The sequence below is a fragment of the Heliangelus exortis genome, chromosome 1 (genome assembly GCF_036169615.1).
Source record: "Heliangelus exortis chromosome 1, bHelExo1.hap1, whole genome shotgun sequence".
NCBI classification, from domain to species: Eukaryota; Metazoa; Chordata; class Aves; order Apodiformes; family Trochilidae; genus Heliangelus; species Heliangelus exortis.
The window spans coordinates 113,019,969-113,041,848 of NC_092422.1; the positions used below are offsets into that span (position 1 = coordinate 113,019,969).

At 41.0% G+C, this 21,880-nt stretch overlaps 2 protein-coding genes across 2 annotated transcripts in view; one reads left to right on the top strand and one right to left on the bottom strand.

Annotated features, from left to right (window-relative positions):
• The window catches only part of SLC35A5 (solute carrier family 35 member A5), a 160,091-nt gene that overhangs the window by 14,177 nt on the left and 124,034 nt on the right, over positions 1-21,880 (top strand). The window lies entirely within an intron of this gene.
• Positions 683-20,853, bottom strand: CCDC80 (coiled-coil domain containing 80). Its single transcript, XM_071759225.1, has 8 exons — positions 18,412-20,853; positions 16,140-18,046; positions 12,065-12,221; positions 8,849-8,985; positions 8,020-8,168; positions 4,735-4,838; positions 3,125-3,205; positions 683-2,007 (listed from the first exon to the last, which is right to left on the bottom strand). Exons 2-8 carry the CDS (start codon positions 18,036-18,038, stop codon positions 1,661-1,663), a joined length of 2,874 nt encoding a protein of 957 aa, XP_071615326.1. The 5' UTR covers positions 18,039-18,046; positions 18,412-20,853; the 3' UTR covers positions 683-1,660.

Here is a 21,880-nt window from a genome sequence, read left to right on the forward strand (position 1 = left end):
CTGCCTTTCTGACATTCAGAAGGGCAAGCAAGGTCTGACCTTTTATGACTAAGTTTCTAAAGAAACCATCTGGCTTTGGATGACCTTGTTGCTTTGCCCAGTTCTGGTTTTGTCTAGGACAAAAAAAAAAAAAAAAAAAAAAAAAAAAAGGATCAGGAAAATGCTACAACTCAACCAATGGGGGATGCTCCAACTCAGATTAGAGCTGTAGCTCTCCCTAATCCTGTGCTACTGCTGTGATGGCAAAATGTAGTAAGAGCACCAAGATGCATGTGCCTGTACATTGTATGTACACCCGTGTTTAAGACTGTGAAAAGAAATGTGGCTGACAACATTACAAGTGACTGCTGTACCACTGTGAAAGCTTGCATGATACCTTCACGTCAGGATATTCCTGAATTTTTCTTCTGAGTCTTTCATATTTCATAATTTAGCCTGAAGGGTGTTGAAAGCATGGCTGTGCATGCAATTCCTGCCATGGATTTCAGTAGGAGTGGGTTGGTACAACAGATCCAATGCCCAAAGTCTCAAGTGAGGAAGGAGAAGAAATTTCAGAAAATGTGGCAGAAATGGAGCTGGTTTAGTAACAGATCAAGTTATTCCCAAGGAGTTTTACAAACAGTTAGTCTAGATTATTTTTTTCCATGTGAGAGAGGGTATGAGAAGAAAATGTAGAAGGATATTTGAAACTTAGAGCAATAGTTTAATTAATTAAAAACATTATGATAGAGAGCTAGTTACAACTCATTTAAAATATGTGAGTGAAAATTTTTCCTTTTTTTTTTTTTTTTTTAAATGAAAATAATGCTTTTCCATTTCCTGTATTTCAGACAATGCTACTTATGCTTGTGTTTCCACTTAGCTATCATTGACTTGGATTTAGCTGTCAGCTGGGTAGGGCCAATGAGAACTGGGATCTCAATTAGAAGAATAAATGGCCTTGCAGCAAGCTTTGAAGTTAAGAACTTTACATTGCATTATATTGGAACAAATCCTTCCATAGCCATAAAGACTTATTGATAATCAGCTAATTACAGTGTTAATGCACCGTAGAAGAGATGCTGTCATTTTAGACAAGGTACTTCAAAAAGATTTTATTATTATTATTGCTGTTATTACTAAAGAGCCTGCCCCATACTTCTTTCTTAAATTTTCCTTTTCTGGGAGAGTCCAGAAGTGTGATTATTTGCTTGTATTCATGAGCACAATGCAAAATTCCCACTTTCCAATAAATATACCTTTTTTTTTTTTTTTTTTTTTTTCTCCTTAGAAAAAAGAAATACTAAAAAGCACATTTCCATACCTGTTGGACAGTTTCTGTCCTGCCCTATGGTAGTGTCCATGGACTAGGGCTGTGTTTTTTTTTTTGTTTGTTTGTTTGGTCTTAATACAAACAGCACCTGCTGATGCCCTTTGTTTATAAAGGCTTAAAAATATAAAGGAGTCTTTATTGTTTAAAGCTTCAATAGTACTGGTTTGAATTGCTTCACTGTAAAGGCTTCTGCATTTTTGAGAAGGCCCAAAGTCCCTTGACTGAAGAGTGGAAGAAGGAGGCACGGATACCTAGGTGGCCTGGGAAGGCTTTCCATAGCTGGCCACCTGCTGCTGGGATAACTATTAGAAGACAGGCACAAGGCAGTCAGAGACTAAGGTGCTCTTTTCAGTATGGATATCCATGGTGGTAACTTCCGTGGTGACGGTAGTCATCTTGGTAACCTTCCTGGTATCCCTGGTGATAGCTATGGTAACCATACCCACCGTACTCATCGTCGGGGCACTGCATGCCGAGCGATTGCTGAATTGTCATTTCCTGTCGCCTCAGCTGCATGGAATCAATCAGATCGTACACAATGGCCATCGACCACATTGGAGAAGGATACCAGGATTTGACGTTGCCATCTTTCCCAACTAGAAGCATGGAGAAATATTCGGGGCTAATTTGGAAATAATTTCTAATGTCTTTCACCAAATTAGCGGGGATGTCTTCTCGGTCTACAGTAGAGCTTCCTAAAAAGTGATCACATAAAACCAGCATTGATATTTTGGTTAGGCAGTGATGATGGCTTGTAGGTGAGCAAGTCAGCAAAATGAGATACAGTCCAGTAGTTGGCAATGCAGGATGCCTGCCTTTTACAAACTCAGGATTTCCTGGTTCTGAAATGAAACTGATTCACTGTGATCAAAAGATGTATTTTTTAACAGGTTTAGGTTTAGTAAACTCGTCTGTATTATCTAGGCTGAAGCTACTAGAGTGTGACGCTAGTGGGGTGACTTTTTTGTCACCTATCACATGCACATTCTTGGCTTCTATATAGATTGTGTCACTGTTACACATAATGCAGAAGGCATATGAGAAGAACAGTCGCAGTGAAAGAAATCACTGGAATTAAAATTAATTCACTGGAAACAGGGCAAATAAAAGGTACCTTGCAGATCTGTAGAGGTTCTCACAGGAGGACACATACTAGAACTCAGTGGTTTTAAACTGGAAGAGGGTAGATTTAGACTGGACATTAGGAAGAAATTCTTTAGTGTGAGAGTCGTGAGACACTGGCACAAGTTGCCCAGGGAGCTTGTGGATGCCTCATCCCTGGAAGTGTTCGAGGTCAGGTTGGATGGGGCTTTGAGCAACCTGGTCTGGTGGAAGCTGTCCCTGCCCATCACAGAAGTGTTGGCACCAGGTGATCTTTAAAGGGTTCTTTCCAGCCCAAGCAATTCTATGAAGATGAATGAGGGACCCATATAGGAGCAGCTGCTGGGTCTGTGACAATTAGCTCTGCAACTCTTGAGCATGTAAGACGTGGGCATCCCTTTTGCTTGACAGCAAGTCCTAAAGAGAAGGGTACTTGGGACTGTATGTTTAGGTGGGAGATAAAGATGTGAGATGACTTTCAGGGGATGCTTGGGCTTTTCTGTCCTAAACAAGTTATATATGTTTTGCACAGGAACACCAAGAAAACTTACGGTTTAACTTTTGTGTCTTCTTTTTTCTTAAAAGAAACAAAATTAAAGAGAAAAACACAGGGATATCCATTCCTCTAAAAGAAACTACAGCGAAGAAACACTCAGCACTGTTCAATGTCCTTGGTGGGTAGCAGTGAAGAAACTGGAAACAGTCACTTACCATTAATTGGATACAACTCTAGGACACCACCAATATCTTCTCCAATTCCTAGCAATTTGAGGATAGTTATATGGCGCAGACCTGTGGAGAAAAGGAAATGTGGTTTGGGTCAGATAGGGTTTTTTTTCTGCCATTCTGGGGCATATTTCAGATAAACTGAACCAGGTTTGTGGATGCTCAATTAAGGGTCAGTCTCAGTAGCTTTGTAGGAAGAGTTACTGATTTCTGTGTAGTCTCTGTCAGTCTCATCACCTCTCCCAAACATGGGAATAAATTTGTGTGTCCAATAAACATGGCATCATTCGTATAAAAGCTGTTGCTTTTGGTGTGGTTCTATAGCACAGGGACACAAGCAGCAGACACACCAGTAAATTAGAGGCCATTGCCTAGAGTCAGAGCATTTCTTCACTGTTTTGTTCACTAGTGAAGCTCTTACTTATCATACACAGCAAAAAAGTTAAAACTTCAAATGTCTGCCAGTAATGGCTTAGGAGAGACCCTCTCTTTTAACTTTTTTTATTTGTTCTGGGCTGAGGCTTGGACTGTTACCTCTGCTAGGAAGGCAAACCTTCAGAGGGGCTGTAGCAGCTGAGTCTGTTGCAGTCTACAAAATCTTTTTTGAAACAGTTTTCATGACTTGAGGTGATATACTTGAAAACACACCACTTACTTAAAACACCTGTTGAAGCTAAACACTTCAGGAATTCCACAGCAATGAGTGGGAGAAATAATTATTTTGGTTAGCATTTTAGAGTGGTCCATGTCAGTTTACTCTGGTAGTTACCAAATGAGATGATGCTGATGGTCAGAATGAAAGCCAGGAGATTATGAATAAACAGATAATGTAGCAGTGATACTGTGCAGATCTCCAGGAATAACTGAAATTTATTGAAATAGTGGCTTTTGAATGGGGCCTGTTTCATTCTGTTATAGAAGCCAAATCTGGGCTCTGTATAATACTTGCATTGCTAGAAACCTAAGTTAAAGAGTAGAAGTCTCTCAAAGCTTCATAAAAGAAACACAGAAGAGTGTTTCTGCATCTTGCTTTTACTAGAGGAACCCATCTCTCTCCACTGTCTGTGTAGCTGTATCTTAAGTACCTAGTTAGGGGGCTAGTGTGGTCCTTGTTAGGTTAAAACAGCTTCCATTGATGTTTTTACAGGTTTTGGTAATGAAGCAGGAAGGAAAATTAAAAAAACCCCAAACAACTTGATGCCCATGCATCTCCCTGATACCTGGCCCAGTTCTGAGCTGGGTATAAAATCTGCCCTTCCCAATGCATTGTACTGATGTCGTTATTTTGCACAGTAAGAAAAAGAACTATTGATCTCCTGAAGTACAAGCTAGAAGAGAAGCTTCAGAGTGCTAGCCTTTTCTGCTTCATACCAATGATTCCAGCAAACATTTTGTTTAGTTGTCTTAGCTGTCAGGGTGTGCTGTACTACCTGCTTAGCACAACATTTTCCATTTGCATTTAGAGTAGCTATAGCAAACTTTTCAGTTGTCAGACTACTCAGACTGTCTAGGTTCAGACTTGAGCAAAGGAATTCAGCATATCACCAGGAAGGATGTGGTTTTGGGGAGTAAGAGTATAATCTCTTCTGACTCACCAAAATTGCAGGCTTGTCCACTGAGAGCAGCAAGCTGCTGGGAATAAGCCCAATCCTCATCACTGGGAGCAGAGATCACCACCAGCCGCCTTCTCCATCGGAACCTGGAAAGAGAAAAGCACACAACATGACATGTGACTCAAGTCCTCTCAGCATTTTTTGTTCTTTGTAAGCTGAGATATTTCATAGCTCTCATAAGTAACAGCCAGATGGGAGATATTCCCAATTCTATCCTCCACTGGGGCAGAATAAAACTTGTTTTGAGTTTTACAACACAAAAGCTCTCAAATAAACATCTGTAGTTTCACTTCACCAAACACTGCAAAGCTTAAGATCTTTGCTCAAACCTCCCTTTAATAGTTAGAATGCTGAGAAGCATGTATTCAAGGGCAAGAAAGATTTCAGTGTAATTCCTCACTAGACATTTACCTTTAACACCATTTACCACTGCTGGAACTACAGTTATTTTGCAGCCCAAGAGCTGTCTGAGAATTAGGGTGTATCTCCATTTCAGACATAACTCATACTTCTGTGTAAATACTCACTGACCTCTTTTTCTTCTAGAACACATTCGCTCAAAATACCTTTCACATGGATTTGTATCTGAGTTTGTAGGTATGTGGTTGTGTAAGCCTGTGGCTATATAAACTATGCAAGGAGCAAGAATGTAATTTTTAAATTTTTCTTTAATATTTGATTCCCCATCTAACCAAGCTTTTACACAAGGAACACCTTCTCTTGTCCTTGCAAAGAAAGGCAATTCTAAAGGACACTTATAACCTTTAAAAATTCCAACTAATGTTTTATATTTAATATTTTCCAAACAACCCCTTTTTTGAGTACAGGTACTTCTCCATTAAACCTAAATAAATCCAATTTAAAGGAATTTGCAAAGCTGCAGGGATATTTTTATAGCAGGAAATGATCTTTTAAATGGATGCAGATGTTACTCTGTTATAATAATAGCTTGCCTTTCTGCAGCACCATGTGAAGATCTCAAAATAAAGGCTAATGCAATGGGTCAATTCTGCTCCACTTGAGAGACACAGAAAATACGGTGGCACTTGCTCAAAGTCACAGAAGTAGCTGAAAAAATAGGGGATGATATCTTTGTCTTGTTGTCCAACTGATACTGCATGTATTTACAGAATTTAAAAAGTAATCCTTGAAAAGCAAAGCTCCCCTATTTTAATCTTGCCCAGAAGGAACAGCAAAAACACATGGGTGTGTGAATAGGAATAAGAATATGTGATGTGAAAGAAAGGGTGAAAGTTTCTTGTTGTTATTCTGAATATGGGAGAAAAATAATCTTTGTGATACTTTGTGTAGGAAAAACACCTGACTACCTATAAGCAACAGGCAAGAATATAAACATTGGATCATATTTTGTGTAGGGCATTTGTCAGGATGGAATCTTATCTGTGAGCTTCTTTAAGATACTCCATATTCTTTCTGTTTTTTTAGTATCTCCTTTAGATTTACACAGAGATGAAAAGGGTTGAAAGCCACCCAAGCTACTTCATCCTTCTTCCCCAGGAAATCCCTGTACCTGGTGTGCTTGTCTGGGGCTTTATCTTACTGAGAGATTAATTTGGTTGCTCCTTCACATCTGATAATTCACTATCTGTAGCATACAGCCTTATGACCTATTTCTGACATCAGAAGGCACAGGCCAATACTCCTGTCATGACAAATCTCCCAGAGCCTTCCCCTTGTGCATAATTTCTTCCTTTTTTACCTACTTTGCATCCCATTCTTGTTTGTGAGCCCAGAGAGCAGCACAGTCAGTGTCTTGGTATTACAGGGGGACTCCCTCCTGCAAGCTCAAGCATCTTCTCCTGGTACATGTTCCCTTAAGCATTACTGAAGCCAGCTCTGGCTCTTTTAGGCTCCTTTCATGCCAGCCAGGCTTGTTAAGAAAAATATTTGCATTATTATAACTGACCTCCCCAATGAGCAACACCAGGGACATACTGCCAGGAGTCTTGTTCAGCTGGGAAGATAATCTTGAACAAAGCTGGAATTAATTTTGCTGGGAAGCTGACCAGTTACCATGGCTAGTGAAGTCTCTCCAATATTTAAAACCTTCATGCATGCTTCACAAACAACAAATGCCTTTTTCTCAGCAGCAGTTCTGTTTATAGATGCAACATTCTGCATTTTCACTGCCTGTTTTTCTAATGTGTGTTTATTATTAAGGCTGTTTGCAAGCAAAGAAGGATTTGGGGCCTGTCACTTCCCAGCATATAAGCTCGTTCTTGTGTTGGTCAGTTGTTTCCAGACTGTGGTTCTTGTTGAAGTTCTTGAGGATGAATCACCAAGACCTAAACAGGAGGTGGTGAGGTGGCTGGGGTGGATCTTGTAAAAGGTTCTCTTTCTGTTGAAGTGGCCATCGAATTTTAAAATGTTTATGAGCAAATAACCTACTTATTTACTTGTTGGTCCTTTCCTCAAGTTATAATCCATCATGCTGCCTCAGTTATTTTTATAGCCAGCTGATATTAACAGTGTATTCCCATGGATTCTGATAGTATCTGGGAAGGATACAATAGTTACAGGTAAAGCTTGGAGTGATGGGGTTAGTCCTGGTTCTGTATAGATTATCCTGTAACAGACAGGGCTATAGCTGCACAGCTTTTCTGTAGATCTGAATTCCCACTGTCCAGAAATGCTTATTACCTGGAGTTTAAGTCTTGCAGGTAGAGCAGAAATTTGACATATAGAGACTGCATAAACAAAGATGTTGTTTTGCAGGTCTCTCAGGCATTTTGCAAGAGACATCTGCAAGGCTTTTAATGATATCTATGACTAATTCTGGCAAAGACCAACTAATCTCAAGCAGTAGAAGAGGAAAGTTACAGAGAATTAATTACTGATTCTAGCTACATGGAAGGGATTAGAATGGAATTAATGAGACTGTGATAGTTGGTGATTGAAACCCATAAACACTAGGCTTTGTACATTCAAAATACTGAACTAACATCTGTGAATTAGTCCTTATTTGCTTTTCTAATGCAAATCAGTCTTATTATCTCCATGTCATGATGGGAGCACTGAGGTACAGGAAGTTAGTGTCCAAAGAATGTGCAGCCAGTCAGGAAAAAACATGCATCATGGCTTCCAGTGCTCTGTACAAGACTGCATGGAGCTATGGTTACATCTCTGTTTACACCATAAATACTGAGAAAGCTGTATTTAAAAATCACAGGAATAATTGTATCGGTATTTTTCCAACAAAGACAATAATTATTAGAACTAGCAGCTTACAAGAAAAGAAGGTAATACCTGGATAAGAAGCTCTCCAGGGACTGCTTCTTATCTTCTTTGCAGACAATACCTTCTTTTTTCTGTCTTTCCATGTCTTTAATTCGTGATTGGAAAGTGTCAATCAAATCAAAGACAGACTTCATTGCTATGGGTACTTCATAGTATTGCTGTTCAGGAAAAAAAACCAACCAAAAAACAACAGATGAATAAAAGGATGCACATACTAGCAGACTTTCTGCATGTATCACAGCACTGTATATAGACATTCAAGTAATCCTATGTACCCATATGTAACAAGGTCTAAAACAGATTAGAAACCATGGAAAAATATTGTTGTTTTTGCAGTCAGACTGCTCTTTGGAAGTGGCATATTTTCAATACTTGTGCAGTGTGGTAAGGCTGGGCTGTTACAGGCAACAAATTATCTTTATATTCTTTTGTAAGGCCATGCAATTAGACCATTTTCCATATGCAATGTGCTGTCATCCTGCTGCATGGCCAAGCTGTGTATTCAGAATGCCAAGTTACTACATCAAAACCCCTGCCAGGGGAGTTTTCCTATTCCTATGATGTCAGCTCACCATCCCAGCAGAAACCTGTAATTCCCCAAATCTCCTAACTGCAAAAAATGAAGATAGCTACCTAATTCCTAAAAATTTCTCTACAGTCTATTTCTTGTCCTCCAGCAACAACCAAGTTCTGCATCAGTGCCTTGGTCTTTTGCAACCTAGATAGTTCTGTGATTCTTATGTGCCTCATGTGCAAGACTGTTGTATAATTTCCCAAAAGTTGTCAATTGTTTCACATTTTTCCAATGCCTTTTCTTTTAAAGTGTGGGAAATCTCACCTTGACCTTCATGTCAGTGTCTGTCAGCACCATGAAGAAGTCATTGTAGGTCATCCCATATTCTTTCCTCAACTCACTGATGAGTTGCTGGTCCACAAGATCTTCATCCTCTATCACTTTCATGGGCTTTTCATTATCTTAATGTGAGACATAAGAGAAATAATAATAATAGTCATGGACTCACACAGCACTCTGTCTTTAATTTCACCTTGGGAGAAAGGGGGAAATTAATTTCCCATAAGCCCTTATCCTGCTGCATAAGCAAGATATTAAAAAACATCAGTATAGCAGTAAGGCTTTAAACTGTTCAGTTTTCAATCCCAGTATATTTCGAAAATCAGTCTATCCTCGTGCACATACATGTCAGTATTTAACCTTTCAACTGGTTTTGAAAAATCTTGGTTGCTTGTTCTTTTCTTGAAAAATCTTTTAGATTTTTTTTCAATATGCTTGTACATGTATACCCATGTACTAATCATTTCACCAGCTCCTGAATTGCAGCCAAGTCTGGAATAGAAAATAGATACTAAAATTTAGGACAGGAGCAGGAAAGCACCATATCCAAATGAAACAGCACAGAGAATTTGGGTCAGTAAAATATAGCTAGAGCAGCTTGAGGCTGGCCATGATGCTAGAGTTAGTATTTCCAGTCTTTAAAAAATTACTTGGGAGGTTTCCTGATGACAAGAAGCAAGTAGATGTTTAATGTCTCCTGAACAGTGCAGTCCAAGCTCCTCAAGATCCTTCTACATACCTTGCTGTGTCACTCCTTTCTATGCTCTTTCTAGAAAGGTCACTGGAGGAGTGTCAAAACTTTTCTCCATACATCTTTAGCAGCCAGATAGGCTGGGAGGATGAATTACTCTCTACAAATAATACAATTGAGGTTGCAAAGAATATTAGAAATTTGTTGTAGTAATACAGTGACCTAGTGGATTAGGTATTGGCAGGCAGCCTGAAACTGGTGTTTATCTGACTAGAGCCTTGTTCCCGTGAACAGGGGAAAAGAGACCACAGGGCTAACTCAGGGTGAAGAGCAGACCTCTGCAGTGACACTCAGCTTTTTTGTCACTCCAGTAGGAAACTGGGAAACGATTTTTGGTTTCAGTATGAGCTGATCTTGGTAAAACAGCGCTAATGAGATGTCTTTCATTCACTTTGAATGTGTTTGAAGTTTCAAGTGAAAAGTTTTTCTGTTGTTGTAATTTGTATCTCAGTCCTAAGATACAGCACTAGAAACAGACCTCATCATCCTGGGGCTAAGGCTATTCACAGTATTTACAACATGAATACTGTGAACAAAATGTTTTTTAGGAGCTTTTGCTGCTCTAGTACTGGCAGAGAGTGAGCCATGAAGAGGCTGTGCAAGCAGGAAGGGTAGAGGAGAACGGGCAGTAGAATAGAAAAGTATTTGTATTATTTGTGTTTTTAAAAAACACAAGATGTGGTGCTTTGGGAAAAAATGTAAGGTGAAATTCACATCAGATTTCACTTACACCCTTCTAAGTCTCCTACTTTTCTTCAAGTTCATTCCTCCTCTGAGAATTCAGCAGTTACAGAAACTTGTATGGTTTGGGGAAAGTTTGGGTGTAGGTTAAGTTTGGAACAGGCTGAAAGAATACTTTCTGTGTCAGAGTGAATGTCTGTTAATTAGCCAGACTGGAGCTAAATATAATCCTAAAGAGTCCACCGTCAGGCAGATGGGTCTAGGAACACAAAAAATGACCTTGAGTAACCTTGGCCTGATGTGGAAAATCCTGTACTGCTCCAGATACGTCAAGGAGGTGCACAAATGGATAGCCTGGCAGGATTTGTGACTTGCTGTCATTCAGGGACACAGGACACCTCACCCCCTGCTAGATCCTCTCTCTCTGAGATGCAAGAGGCATCTAAGCTTAAGTGCTTTCCTGGACTGGGAAGTCTTTGTCCAGACCCTATTATGATGAAAGGAAAAGTTGTCACTGGCTTTCATGGGCACTTCTCCATGACCTGAACACTGACACCAGTTATTTCAACGCTGCCAAAGAGAGATGGATGCCCAGTGTCACCTGTCTATAGAGGGCCCCTGTATGTAAAGAGGGTGATACTAAATATGGCTGAATGAGATACTTTTCAGGTTCTTCATAGTCTGACTTAATAGTGTCTCCAGAAGCTCTAGCTTCAGTGAGATGAAACTCTTTACAACAGCCAGCAACAAGCAGTTGCACTGATGAGTATCTTGCTTTACAGGTAACGAGAGGCTGTAAGACTTCAAAGGGTAAACTTGTTTATCTCAGGAATTCTGGTGCAAATTTGTAAGTTTGGCCATACCTGGAATTGAAATCTTCTAAATAAATATCTGTCAGCTAGTACAGAGGGGGAAATGCACCTGGACCTCCCCTTACTGTAGAGAATACTCACTTTATGAACCCATCAGAAATATCTCTTAAGCCTAGGAAAACTGATCCTGGGAAGGGAGGGAACTCATATCAAGGTGTCTAACTAGCACACTTCTCTCTGACCTGGGTTTAGCCAGTGTGTGCCCCTGAAAAGTGAAGCTTTTCCCATGACCTTGTGGGGAGTGCAAAGACATGAAAAAAGTTTTGTACGTCAGAGCAGGGACATAATGATGTTGAACCTCAAAGCAGGATTAACTTAGGCCAAATTTAAATATAACCTCAAACAGTTCCTTTCAGCATTTTCTGACCCCTGTCTCTTCTCTGTCATGACAATGGTCAGTGTCTTTAAGCAGTTTTTACATCTTGCTAGCCAGTATCTACCCACCCATGGCTGATGTCCTGCAGAAACCAATGGTGTGGTGGAGGACATTGTATTAGAGCAACTGTTTGGTTAGACAGTGCGTTTGGTATTCAGAATATTGTCAGAGCTGAGCCTAATTTGCTCTTTCTGTCCCATGCTCTCATCACATTTTTCTGCCTTTTCACTGTTCCCCTGGCTTACTGGCAATGCAAAAAAAAATGCTGAAGGTGGTAAAGTTACAACACTTCAAGCCTAGACACAGAGAATACCAGAGACATATAAAAAAATACAAATAGAAAAGGGGTGTAGTTGGCATGGAAGGAGAAGGAATGAGTTTGTGCAACTGGGCCTCAACAGATGATCTTGCTTAGAACCTGGCCCAACCTGGAGAGATTTGCCCCATTGTTGTCTGCATTGTTGGTAAGAAATTGAAAGACATTATTAAAAAAAAAAAAAAAAAAAAAAAAAAAAGACAACCTAGCTGGAAGTGGTCAATTTTCATGCTGCTGTTGTTCATGGTGCCAAAAATTGTAATGACTGAGATCTTCCTTGTTGCCATCTTGCAGAAGCTTTCCAGATATTCATCTCGCTGCTGTATGTACATTGTGTTGTCAGCCTTGGGAGTTGTGATTATCTGGTCAGTGACAGAGACAAAAGATCTTGTTTAGTATAATGAATGAAGAAGATGCATATTTTACTGACTAAAGTCCCAGTCTACATTCTGGGCTTTTTTTTTTTCCATAAAGGTGTTCACAGCTCTATAGCCTTATTTTATTTATTTGGGCTTGGGGTGTACATTTAGGTCCAGGCTTGACCCAAAAGTGTTCAGCCAACCACAGGAAAACCTTATGGTTTATGTTTTTGTGCATCAATGCACAGCCAGCTGCTGGCACCAGCTATTCTGCTCCCTTTCCATACTTCTTCAGAAGAAATGGCCCTGGATTTTACAGAAAGCCATCTACCCCCTATTATCCCTTACCCTGTCAGTCTCTCACAGCCTTCAGTGTCCCCTTACTCACTCCCACTGGGAGCACTGGGAAAGAGACAGCCACTCTGGCCTCATCCCAAGGTCCAGGCAGGGCTCCTGGTGGCTGTTTTGTCTGTCAAGGGGTGATTACAACAAGAGCTACATGAATACTGATGTAATTGGTGGCCATATGAGAAGATGTTGAAGGCTTGCTGAGGCTACTGTGACCACATCTGAAAATTGCTGACTTAGCTTTTTTTTGTCCTGAGCCACTTTGACATCTTACAGGACGTATATTTGCTGAGAAAGGAACAGCAATGGGGGAAGAGCAGGGATAGGAACAGTTGCAGCAACAAAAGTATAAAAATCTTTATCATAGAATCATAGAATCATAGAATTGGCTGGGTTGGAAGGGACCTCAGAGATCATCAAGTCCAACCCTTGATCCACTACTGCTGCAAACAGTTTATAAACAGTTTATAGTACTTATTTCAAAGCTTCCTAGTAATTGCAAATATTTAACTTAAAAAAAAAAAAATTTAAAGCATACAATTTAGATCCTTCATCAGAGATGCTGATATTCCAGGGAAGGTGTGTGCGAACCAACGTGCAGTGGTTCTATGCAGCAGTTTCCAGCAGAATGGGGAGGAATGCTGCTCTTCTAGCAATGTAATCAATCTAACTGGCAGCAGTGAACTGCAATCAAGCACCTGCCACTGATCCTACAAACACAAAGGGAGTTGGAATCTGCTTCCAAATTTTATGGTTTAAGGACATAAATAATCACCAGAAGCCTCCAGTTACAAACTTACGCTTTATCCTCTAACTGGTGCAGTCATCTTGTATCTGCCTTCATAAGTCTGTAGGGCCTAAAGGCTATTTTTTAATATATACTCCTTCTAAGTCCAGTTCCTCGATGTACAGAAATGTGAGAGGCGTTTCTGGGCTTACAAGATCTGACTCTCATTTATGCAAAAGCCCCCTGGCAAGACTACAGCACTGGGACATGTAGGTGGATGAGAGTCAAACACAAAGAGGATTTGAATTCTGGGCCATAATATGTAGCATGTTGCTTTTAAATTGCACAGAAATATTTCAAATGAAAAAAGGATCATGAAAAGGATTTGAGGACTGAGATCGAAACCAGACCATTAGTTTGTGTTGTCCTCCTAGTTTTGGAGGCTGTAAGCAAGAATGCACATTCAAGTCTGAATTTGAGCTACTTCATAAAATGGCATAGGATAAAGCAGGGAACATTTCAGAGGCAAAGCAAACTTCAGACTAAATCTTTGTGCCAGGACTGTTTAAATCAAGGCAGTATATACACTGTTATCTATCTGTATTTGTATTTATCTGTGAGGATGTGCATGTGGGTACAAATGGATTGTTATGTATCAACTGTCAGTCAGCATTTCTTCACCACAGAGAAATAAAAAAACCTCAAAACCCAGACTCATTAAGTCAGGATTTCTCCATATTAGTAAGACTGCAACAAAAGCCCTGCTATAGGGAGGTGGGGCTGCATGATTCAAAACCCACAATTTTTTCCAGTTGCAGCCTTCAGAATTCTGAACATTGGAAATTCACACAGAAATCTGCAATCTGAAATCCTTAATGATGTGTAGGACTTAAACCCCCACATCCCTCTCAAAAGGCTAGTGGAAGAAGATTGAAACAATACCCAGACTATTAAAGGGGCTGAAAGACAGAAATATAGCAAAGTAATGGGGAATAATTCAGGCAGAGCACTTCTGCAGCAGCATGGGTTTATTCTCTAGAGAGGGAGTTTGAAGACTCATGAATGATGGAGTGCATCTAGGTGGAATGACTGACCCTAAAAGAACTGACTACTTTGATAGGAAGGGATACAACTGGGCCTGTGTGTGTATCCAAAGAAGCTTGAGAAGTTCTCTTTTTCACGTGTACCATGCATGCCAAAGAGATAAAAAAGTTCAGTTTGGCACTGCTTTTACTGATGACCAAATCAAACTTATTCTCCATGAAACCTCACAGCAAGCAGACTGAAGATGGAATTAGATGCTGGAAAAATGAACTGCAGTGTGGCATAGGCCTTTGTCTTCGGTGAGTTTTGACCTGCAACATGTTGATCTCTTGGAGATCCAGTTGAGAGGTGGCCTAGTATCAGAACATTGAAATTTCAGACCATCCTTGAAGTTGCCAGGACTGTGTTGGTGTGAGTTTTGCTTTTGGCTCTCCTATCAGATTTTGGGTTTTATCTATTTTGATGCCACACATATCCTTGGAAGCCACAACATTGATATGTATGACCAAATTTAAAAGATCACAAATTTCTGTGCAGATTCTCTAAGCTTTTGATTTGCCAAGTATTAGTTAATAAGTAGTTAATAATAATTATTTTTTTAAAATCAGTTAAGTTGAAATTTTTCAAATATATGGCATTTATGTGTTGGCATTTATGCCAGTGTGTTGAGTAGTGCAAGTCTGCTAGCTCTGCACAGTCCCTACAGCTGGAACAATGGGGAGATAAGAAAATTGCTTTCTGCTCAGGTCTGTGAATCATCAGCAGAATGATTAATTAAATTCCAATGGTTGGAATCTTAGCTTGGCATCTTAGCTATTTGTATTAGAATATGGGGCATGAAAGTAAAGCTATGCTTCTGACACTGACTATTGGACAATGTGAAACAGGCCAGTTTGCAATGGTACAATTGCAAAAAACCAGCTCCCACAACAATATTTTTGAAGAACCTTTTTTCAAAGTGTACCTTTCAGGGTATATTCCATCTGCCAGAAAAAACATTTGTACTACAGCTAAAATGCTTTCCTGTCCCAGGTGAAGTGTTTTTTTAGATAACTAGTTAGAAAAACATACACTATTAAACCCTGGGACAAGTAACTTCAGACCATGCTGAGTTTCTCAGGCTTGAAAACTTACTGTAGTGTTTAATAAAAACAGCAGGAGGAAAAAAACAAAACAAAATAAAGTTTGCACAGGATCTCTGAAGATGTCTAGGAGATTTCAATGCCAAATTCCCCTCAGCAAGAATAGCAAACGTAACAATCCTACCTCAGATCATACGACTTTTATGCATATCCTAAGTCAGACATGCACTAGTGCTGCCAAGCCACCAGGCTTGCTTCCAGTTTTAGGACACCAGCACCAGTACAAAACACGTATGCCAGCTGGCAGGACATGCTGAGCATAGAAGTGTGGTAACACTGGCAAGTCCCCCACAGTGATGAATGGATGTAATCCATACTGGAACCCCATTTTATTGATCAGAACAATATAGATCTTGACACCCACATATCTGCTGGAAACAAATGAACCTGATGGCTATATTGGTGGCTCATGGAAGCGACTGGGAAGAAAATTTAGCCTGGGTGACTGATATTCATGTTGCATGTAAGACTGCCAACATGAGGCTACAAAATCTTCCCTCTTGGAAATGGTCATTTAGATCTAGAAGTTTAAGAGGTAAAACAAAAGCACCAGAATAGAAGAATACACAACCACCATAAACTTTCTCCTCCACATATCCCTGTTAGGAGGGCGATCTGATTTCATATAGGTAATAAGATTCAGATGAACAAGTTACTTACAATAAGCCGCCTTTTGCCTTCAAAATATTCTAGCAGGTCAGTCACTGATTTCCTGGGAGGGTGTAGGAAAGGTTTCTTGTTGGGCTTGGGGAAATCCTCATTCTCAGTCCTGCTCCCCTTCTTGTTCTTCTTGCTACGATCTTTGTCCTGTTTGCTCTTCTTCTCAGCTTTGTCCTTCTTGGACTGCTTCTCACTCTTCTGCAGCTTCTCAGGTCTGTCTTTCTTCTTCTTCTTCTCAGGTTTATCCATTCGCTCATGCTTCTTTGATTCTTTTCCTTTCTTTGGGGGAACATTTCCAGCTGCAAACTCTTCCTCTAGATGGGAACTAGCAGGCTTGCTTGGGTCATATTTATGTTCATATTCATTGCTCAGTATCTTTTCTTGGGCCTTCTTTTTTGGTGTTTTTGTCTTAGTTGGTTTGTGTTGCCCTGGTGTGACGTTGAGGTCTCTGTGGTTATAATCCTTCCTGTCTGTTCGATTGTCTTTAAACCTGCCCACGTTTGCCTTTGTGTAGTGCACTGGGGGAGCTGTTGGGACTTCTGTGAAGCTCTCATAGCGGGCAGCTTTGCTGGGTTTCCGAGTGGCCACCGGGTGTTTCTCTGGGTGGCCGCGCTGCCGGTCCCTGCGGTTTGCCTTCCACACAGGAGAGTAGAAATCCTCAGAGGTCGTGACTCGTGGCGTACTGGCATCAGGGGCTACTGACAGCCTCTGGTACTCTGTGGTGGAATGGGACTTTGCTGTCCAGGTCCTCTGTGTGGTGGTGGGGGGTGTAGTTGTTGTTGTTGTTGTAGACCGGCTTGTTGTCACTGCGTGGGTGGTGGCACGGGTAGTTGTGGTGGTGGGAGGGAGTGTAGTGGTCCTTACTGTAGGCAGAGGAGTGGCCACTGTTGTTGTCATTGGTTTCCTCACTATTTTGGTCCTTGTTGGCTGATTATTGCTCTTCTTTGGCTCCTCCTTCCTTGATGACACCTGGACATGTCCACCACCAGGTGTAGGCTGGGTGCTGCCTCCGTTATTGTCTTCCTCAACCACTTGTCCCTCTACCCCAGCTGCTTTGCAAGTCTGGATGAAGCCCTTCTGCCTCATCTTCTCAATTTTCCTGATTGGACTCTGATCAATGACTTCGTACATGGCCTCTAACCTGACTGGATAAGGGTACCTTTCCTCCACCTGCAGAGTTTTCTTCAAGAGCACCATGCCAAATTTCCCCTTCTCCAGTTTCAGAAAGCTCATAAGTTTAGGGATAAGGGCAGGGTCGAGTGGCTGCTCCAGGATTTTGCCTTCATTAGTTATCCTTCTGATTTTTCCCCCTTCTTCCCCTTCTTCATGGAACAACACAATCTGCTGGATGTGCCTCTCAGCCAGTTCGCAGTAAACATCATTTTTCAGCAGGCTCATCATGAGCCGGTAGTAGCCCTCAGAGGCATGGGGGGCAGAAATCACCCACACTCGATTTTTCCCAGCAAAGCTGGCCAGGACATTGGGAGAACTTGACCCCAAAGGGAAACGTACCCCTCGTGACTGTGAGGCAGTTGATATCCCTTCATCCTTAATCATCTCAGACTTGGAGTATTTGGCTGCAGCTGTGAGTCTCTGGACCCGTCGCATTCTGGTCCCCATAGCCCTGGCCTGTGAACGTGCTTCCCCTTGCAGGAGGTTGGCAGGTGCCTTTGGAGGTGCTGAAGAATCCCTCTTGCTGATGGGGTGTTGGGGAGTTGGGCTTGAATTCCTCAGGGATGATCCATGCCTTCTCAGGAGGCTGCTTGGAGCCCTGTAAGCTGAGGGCACTTTCCTAGCTCCATGGCTACCTCTCTCTGGTAGCCCACCTGTCTTCTCAGAGCCACACACTAGCCATGCTGCCCAGAGCAGGGCTAAGCTGAGAGCTGGCCTCCAGTTCATTGTGCAATCTGCTCAAGGGGAGGAGGAGAATGAAGGAAAGTTAGATGTTAACAGCATGCTGATGTCTTGCGCAAGTGATTAAAAAATCTGGCTAGTATTTGTGATCTAAAAATGCTGATTACCCCTTCGTCCTGCCCTGGTGGCTTTGCACAGTTTACAGTTGTTTTTGGAAAAGCACAAAATGGATCGTTTTATGCAAAAATGAGATCATCCATCTGTAACGTGACTCTGCCTATCCAAAAGGACACTGTGATCTGCATCATTCTGTCTCTGTCTCTCTCCCTCACACACTCACACACACACACACACACACACACAGGGAAAGGGGTCTGGGACGCAGAGCAGAAAGAGAAGAATTTGGCTTGAGACTTACACTCTGAGGGAAGCTCCCCTTCCAGAGACGAGGTTTCACGTCTTTTTTCTTTAAAAGGAGACCAGTGCCATACAGCTTTGCTGTTGCCTAGTGATTTATCTTTATGCAGCCCAACAGGTTCCAGAGTCCGTTTGCCTGCCTGAGTATCTTTTAATTTTCTCTCTTCTTCACCTTCTTGACAAGCAGGGTGAGGTTATCAGAAATTTTCTTTGGGATCTCTGCTTCTCCATTTACCTGCAGATCTGGCTTTTTACTGTACCCGTCACCCAGAGAAGTAGGGATTTCATCTAAGAAAGGGATATCCTGGCTGCTCCAAGTCTCTTTACTTTAAACTTCCCAAGTCTCCTTCCCACTCTTTGCTTCCTCAGCCCCGTTTAGCTCCTTTGTTTCCAGAGAGGAAAGCACTACCATTAATATATTTTCCAGGCTGAAGAAAAACACAGGAATGTGATGTTGAAAAAAAAAAAAAAAAAAAAAAAGGACGCCTCTCTTTCCCTTTTCTCCACACTTGGACAAAAGCAAATTGTAAAAGACCCCGTCTTCTTTTTCCCTTCTCGGCTGGCCGAGGTCCCAGAAATGTCAGGGTAACCCCAGCCCTGCTCCGAACCAGCCTCAGACAACGGTGGCCACTGGAAATGGGGGAAACTTCACTCAGGATTTAACAGCTCAGCAGAACCCGCCTCCTCCCCACTCCGACACAGGGAGGGAGGAGGAGGAGGAAGGCTCGGGGGGCTGAAACATTGCACAGCATCACAGAGGCTTCAGAGAGGGTGACTCCAGCCTTAACTCTTTCCTTCACGTGTCCCAGCTCCCTGGCATTCCCCAGCCCCGGCTTTCTCTTCTCTCCTATTAAATGGACACTGTCTGGACAAAAAATAGTCCTGTGAGAAGTGCCTTCCCCCATTGGTGTCAGTAACAGCTCTGATGTTCAAGAGTTACTGGTTTTTAGACCCATTATTTGTGTCTCCTGTTCCCTGTTCCCTTGTTTGTTTGCTTTCTGCAAGTCCCGCAGTGAAATCCACTTTCTCTTCACTTTCTACCCACTTTCTCTTTCAGATCCTCATGTATGTTGGTATAGTATTTTCTGCAAACATCACAGGGGCATGGTTGTTTGTTAATTTGTAGTTTTTAAAGAGATCAGGATGTTTACTTTATTACTGCATTAAAATTAGAGCTGCATGTATTTCCTGTGAATGTGCACAGATGGTGAAAAAAAAAAAAAAAAAAAAGGGTGCAAAAATACCTAAAGAGACATGTTTCTTCTTTTCTCCTTGTAGATTAAATTAGTTTTGGGTTTTTTTTTCCTTCTCAAGTTGAACCTGTCTGGGGTTTTTGCCTGTTATTGTAACTGGGGAATGAAAACTTCCTTATCCTTGTATCAATTAACAAACCTCAAGGTAGATTTTTCTCCCCCCTGCCCCATGGTGGGTGGGGGAGGTGAGGAAGCAGGGGCCTGGTTGATATCAGCTGGGCCTAAACCATGACACACGTGTAAAGACAGGGTCGTGTCCTTTGCTCTCCCTTCATGGTGTAAATGACACCATTCCCTTGAGCTGACGTAAACTACACTGCCAACACCTGGTCTTCAGCCACTTCACACTGGCCTCACTGTGTCATGCACATTCAGTGAAAATACCACTTAATTGTAGCTGATGGACAACAGCTAAAAACACTCAAGACTTTTACTGTTTCCCAGTATTTCACTTATTTACAGAGATACAGCTGAATTCCTCTGGAGCATACTCTGCATTATACCTCAGTTATCTTGGGGAGTGGGGTAAACCTTCTGCTTCTCTTGAAATCAATTTTTCAAGGACAAAAAGCTTTCTCATCATATTTTCCCTTTTCCTTATTTGCTTCATTTTTGCTTTACATTGTCCAGTGCACTGATAAACATCAGTGTTTTGCTGGTGTGTCTCCACAGTTTTCATTCTGTGGTCAGCAGTTTACCCTGGGGGCAGGGGAAGATGCTGAACGCCTGTGCTCCCATTAACATGCGTGAAAAAAATCTCTGCCATTCCCAGAATATCACATCCTACATCAGCTGGGAAGTAAGAGGATTATACTTCTCACAGGGATCACAAACCTGGAGCACTGCAGAGCAAGGGAGGTAACATTTTCTGCTTGAATTAGTGGCAGGTTTGCTGTTTTGTTAATCTTGAAAAAAGACTCTCTAAACATTACACTTTTCAATGTGACTTTCTAAATAAAATGGAATTCAAAATGATGGTTTTATTTAAATGTTTCTTTCAGTTTTCTTACAAAGATTATAAAAAGGAAGTAACCCTACAAAGCTGAAGCCAAGTATATCATTTGTAGTAAATTAGTTTTTTACAAAACCAAAGAGAATTAATTACCTCCATTTTCTTGTTGATTATGGTAGTATGAAACCACACAGAAGCAAAACATCCTTTATCTGCATAGATCTAGTGAAGGCAAGAAAAACACACTCAGAACATCAGCAAAAGAAAGAAATAGATTTCCTTATTATTTCCTTATTATTTATTATCCTTATTATCTATTATATTATTCCTTATTCTATCCAATAATAGATACATTAAAGAATTTCTGTGAGACTTTGCTTTGCTCTCCCAACACAATTTTAAAAAGCAGCATGTTACAGACTCTGTCTTTGGAGTACCAAAGGATGGTGGATCAGTGAAGGTGATAGCTTGTAAGGCAGCTGTAGGGAGCAATATTGGTATAGTATTTTCTGCAAACATCACAGGGGCATGGTTGTTTGTTAATTTGTAGTTTTTAAAGAGATCAGGATGTTTACTTTATTACTGCATTAAAATTAGAGCTGCATGTATTTCCTGTGAATGTGCACTGATGGTGAAAAAAAAAAAAAAAAAAAAGGGTGCAAAAATACCTAAAGAGACATGTTTCCATACAAGACATGGAGCCACAGGGATTATTTCCAAGGTTGATGTTTGGTATCTTTATCTGAGGTGAGGAATAAACTTGAAATGACTGCTGAAACTATTTGGCATCGCAGTTTCTTTGTAAGTAAGTAACTTAGAGAGGCCAACATGGGATTCCTGGCAAAGTGAACATTTATTGCAGAGGGTCAATGCAAGGTCATGCAACAAGAAGTAAAAAAATGCATGGAATACACATAAGGTAAAGAATATCCTAGAAGGCAGCTATTCTATAAGGGACTTGTAAGTCAAAGTTATAGGATCTGCTGGAAATAAGCTTTTGATGTAATAATGCAGCAAAGAGAAAGTCTACCAGAAAATCAATGAGAAATTAGGAAATAATATGTATTAGCAATGAGGTATTTACTGCCATGCACATCAAGCTTTTCAAAAGGATTGTAAAGGGTTCAAAAAGTGACCTGATGTCTGGGTCTGATCCCATTGAAATGGTGGTGGGAAAGTAACTATGTGGAAGGCACAGCTATACTTTGATCATGATCATCTCATGTATGCACAGGAAAGAGACTTCTGAAAGTAAATCACTTTTT

Coding starts and splice junctions, on each gene's coding strand:
- CCDC80 (XM_071759225.1), bottom strand. CDS start 18,038: ATGAACTGGAGGCCAGCTCTCAGCTTAGCCCTGCTCTGGGCAGCATGG. Junction 8,169..8,848: donor ACACTGACATGAAGGTCAAG/GTGAGATTTCCC, acceptor TTTCCTGAACAG/CAATACTATGAAGTACCCAT. Junction 4,839..8,019: donor CTGGAGAGCTTCTTATCCAG/GTATTACCTTCT, acceptor TTCTCTTTCCAG/GTTCCGATGGAGAAGGCGGC.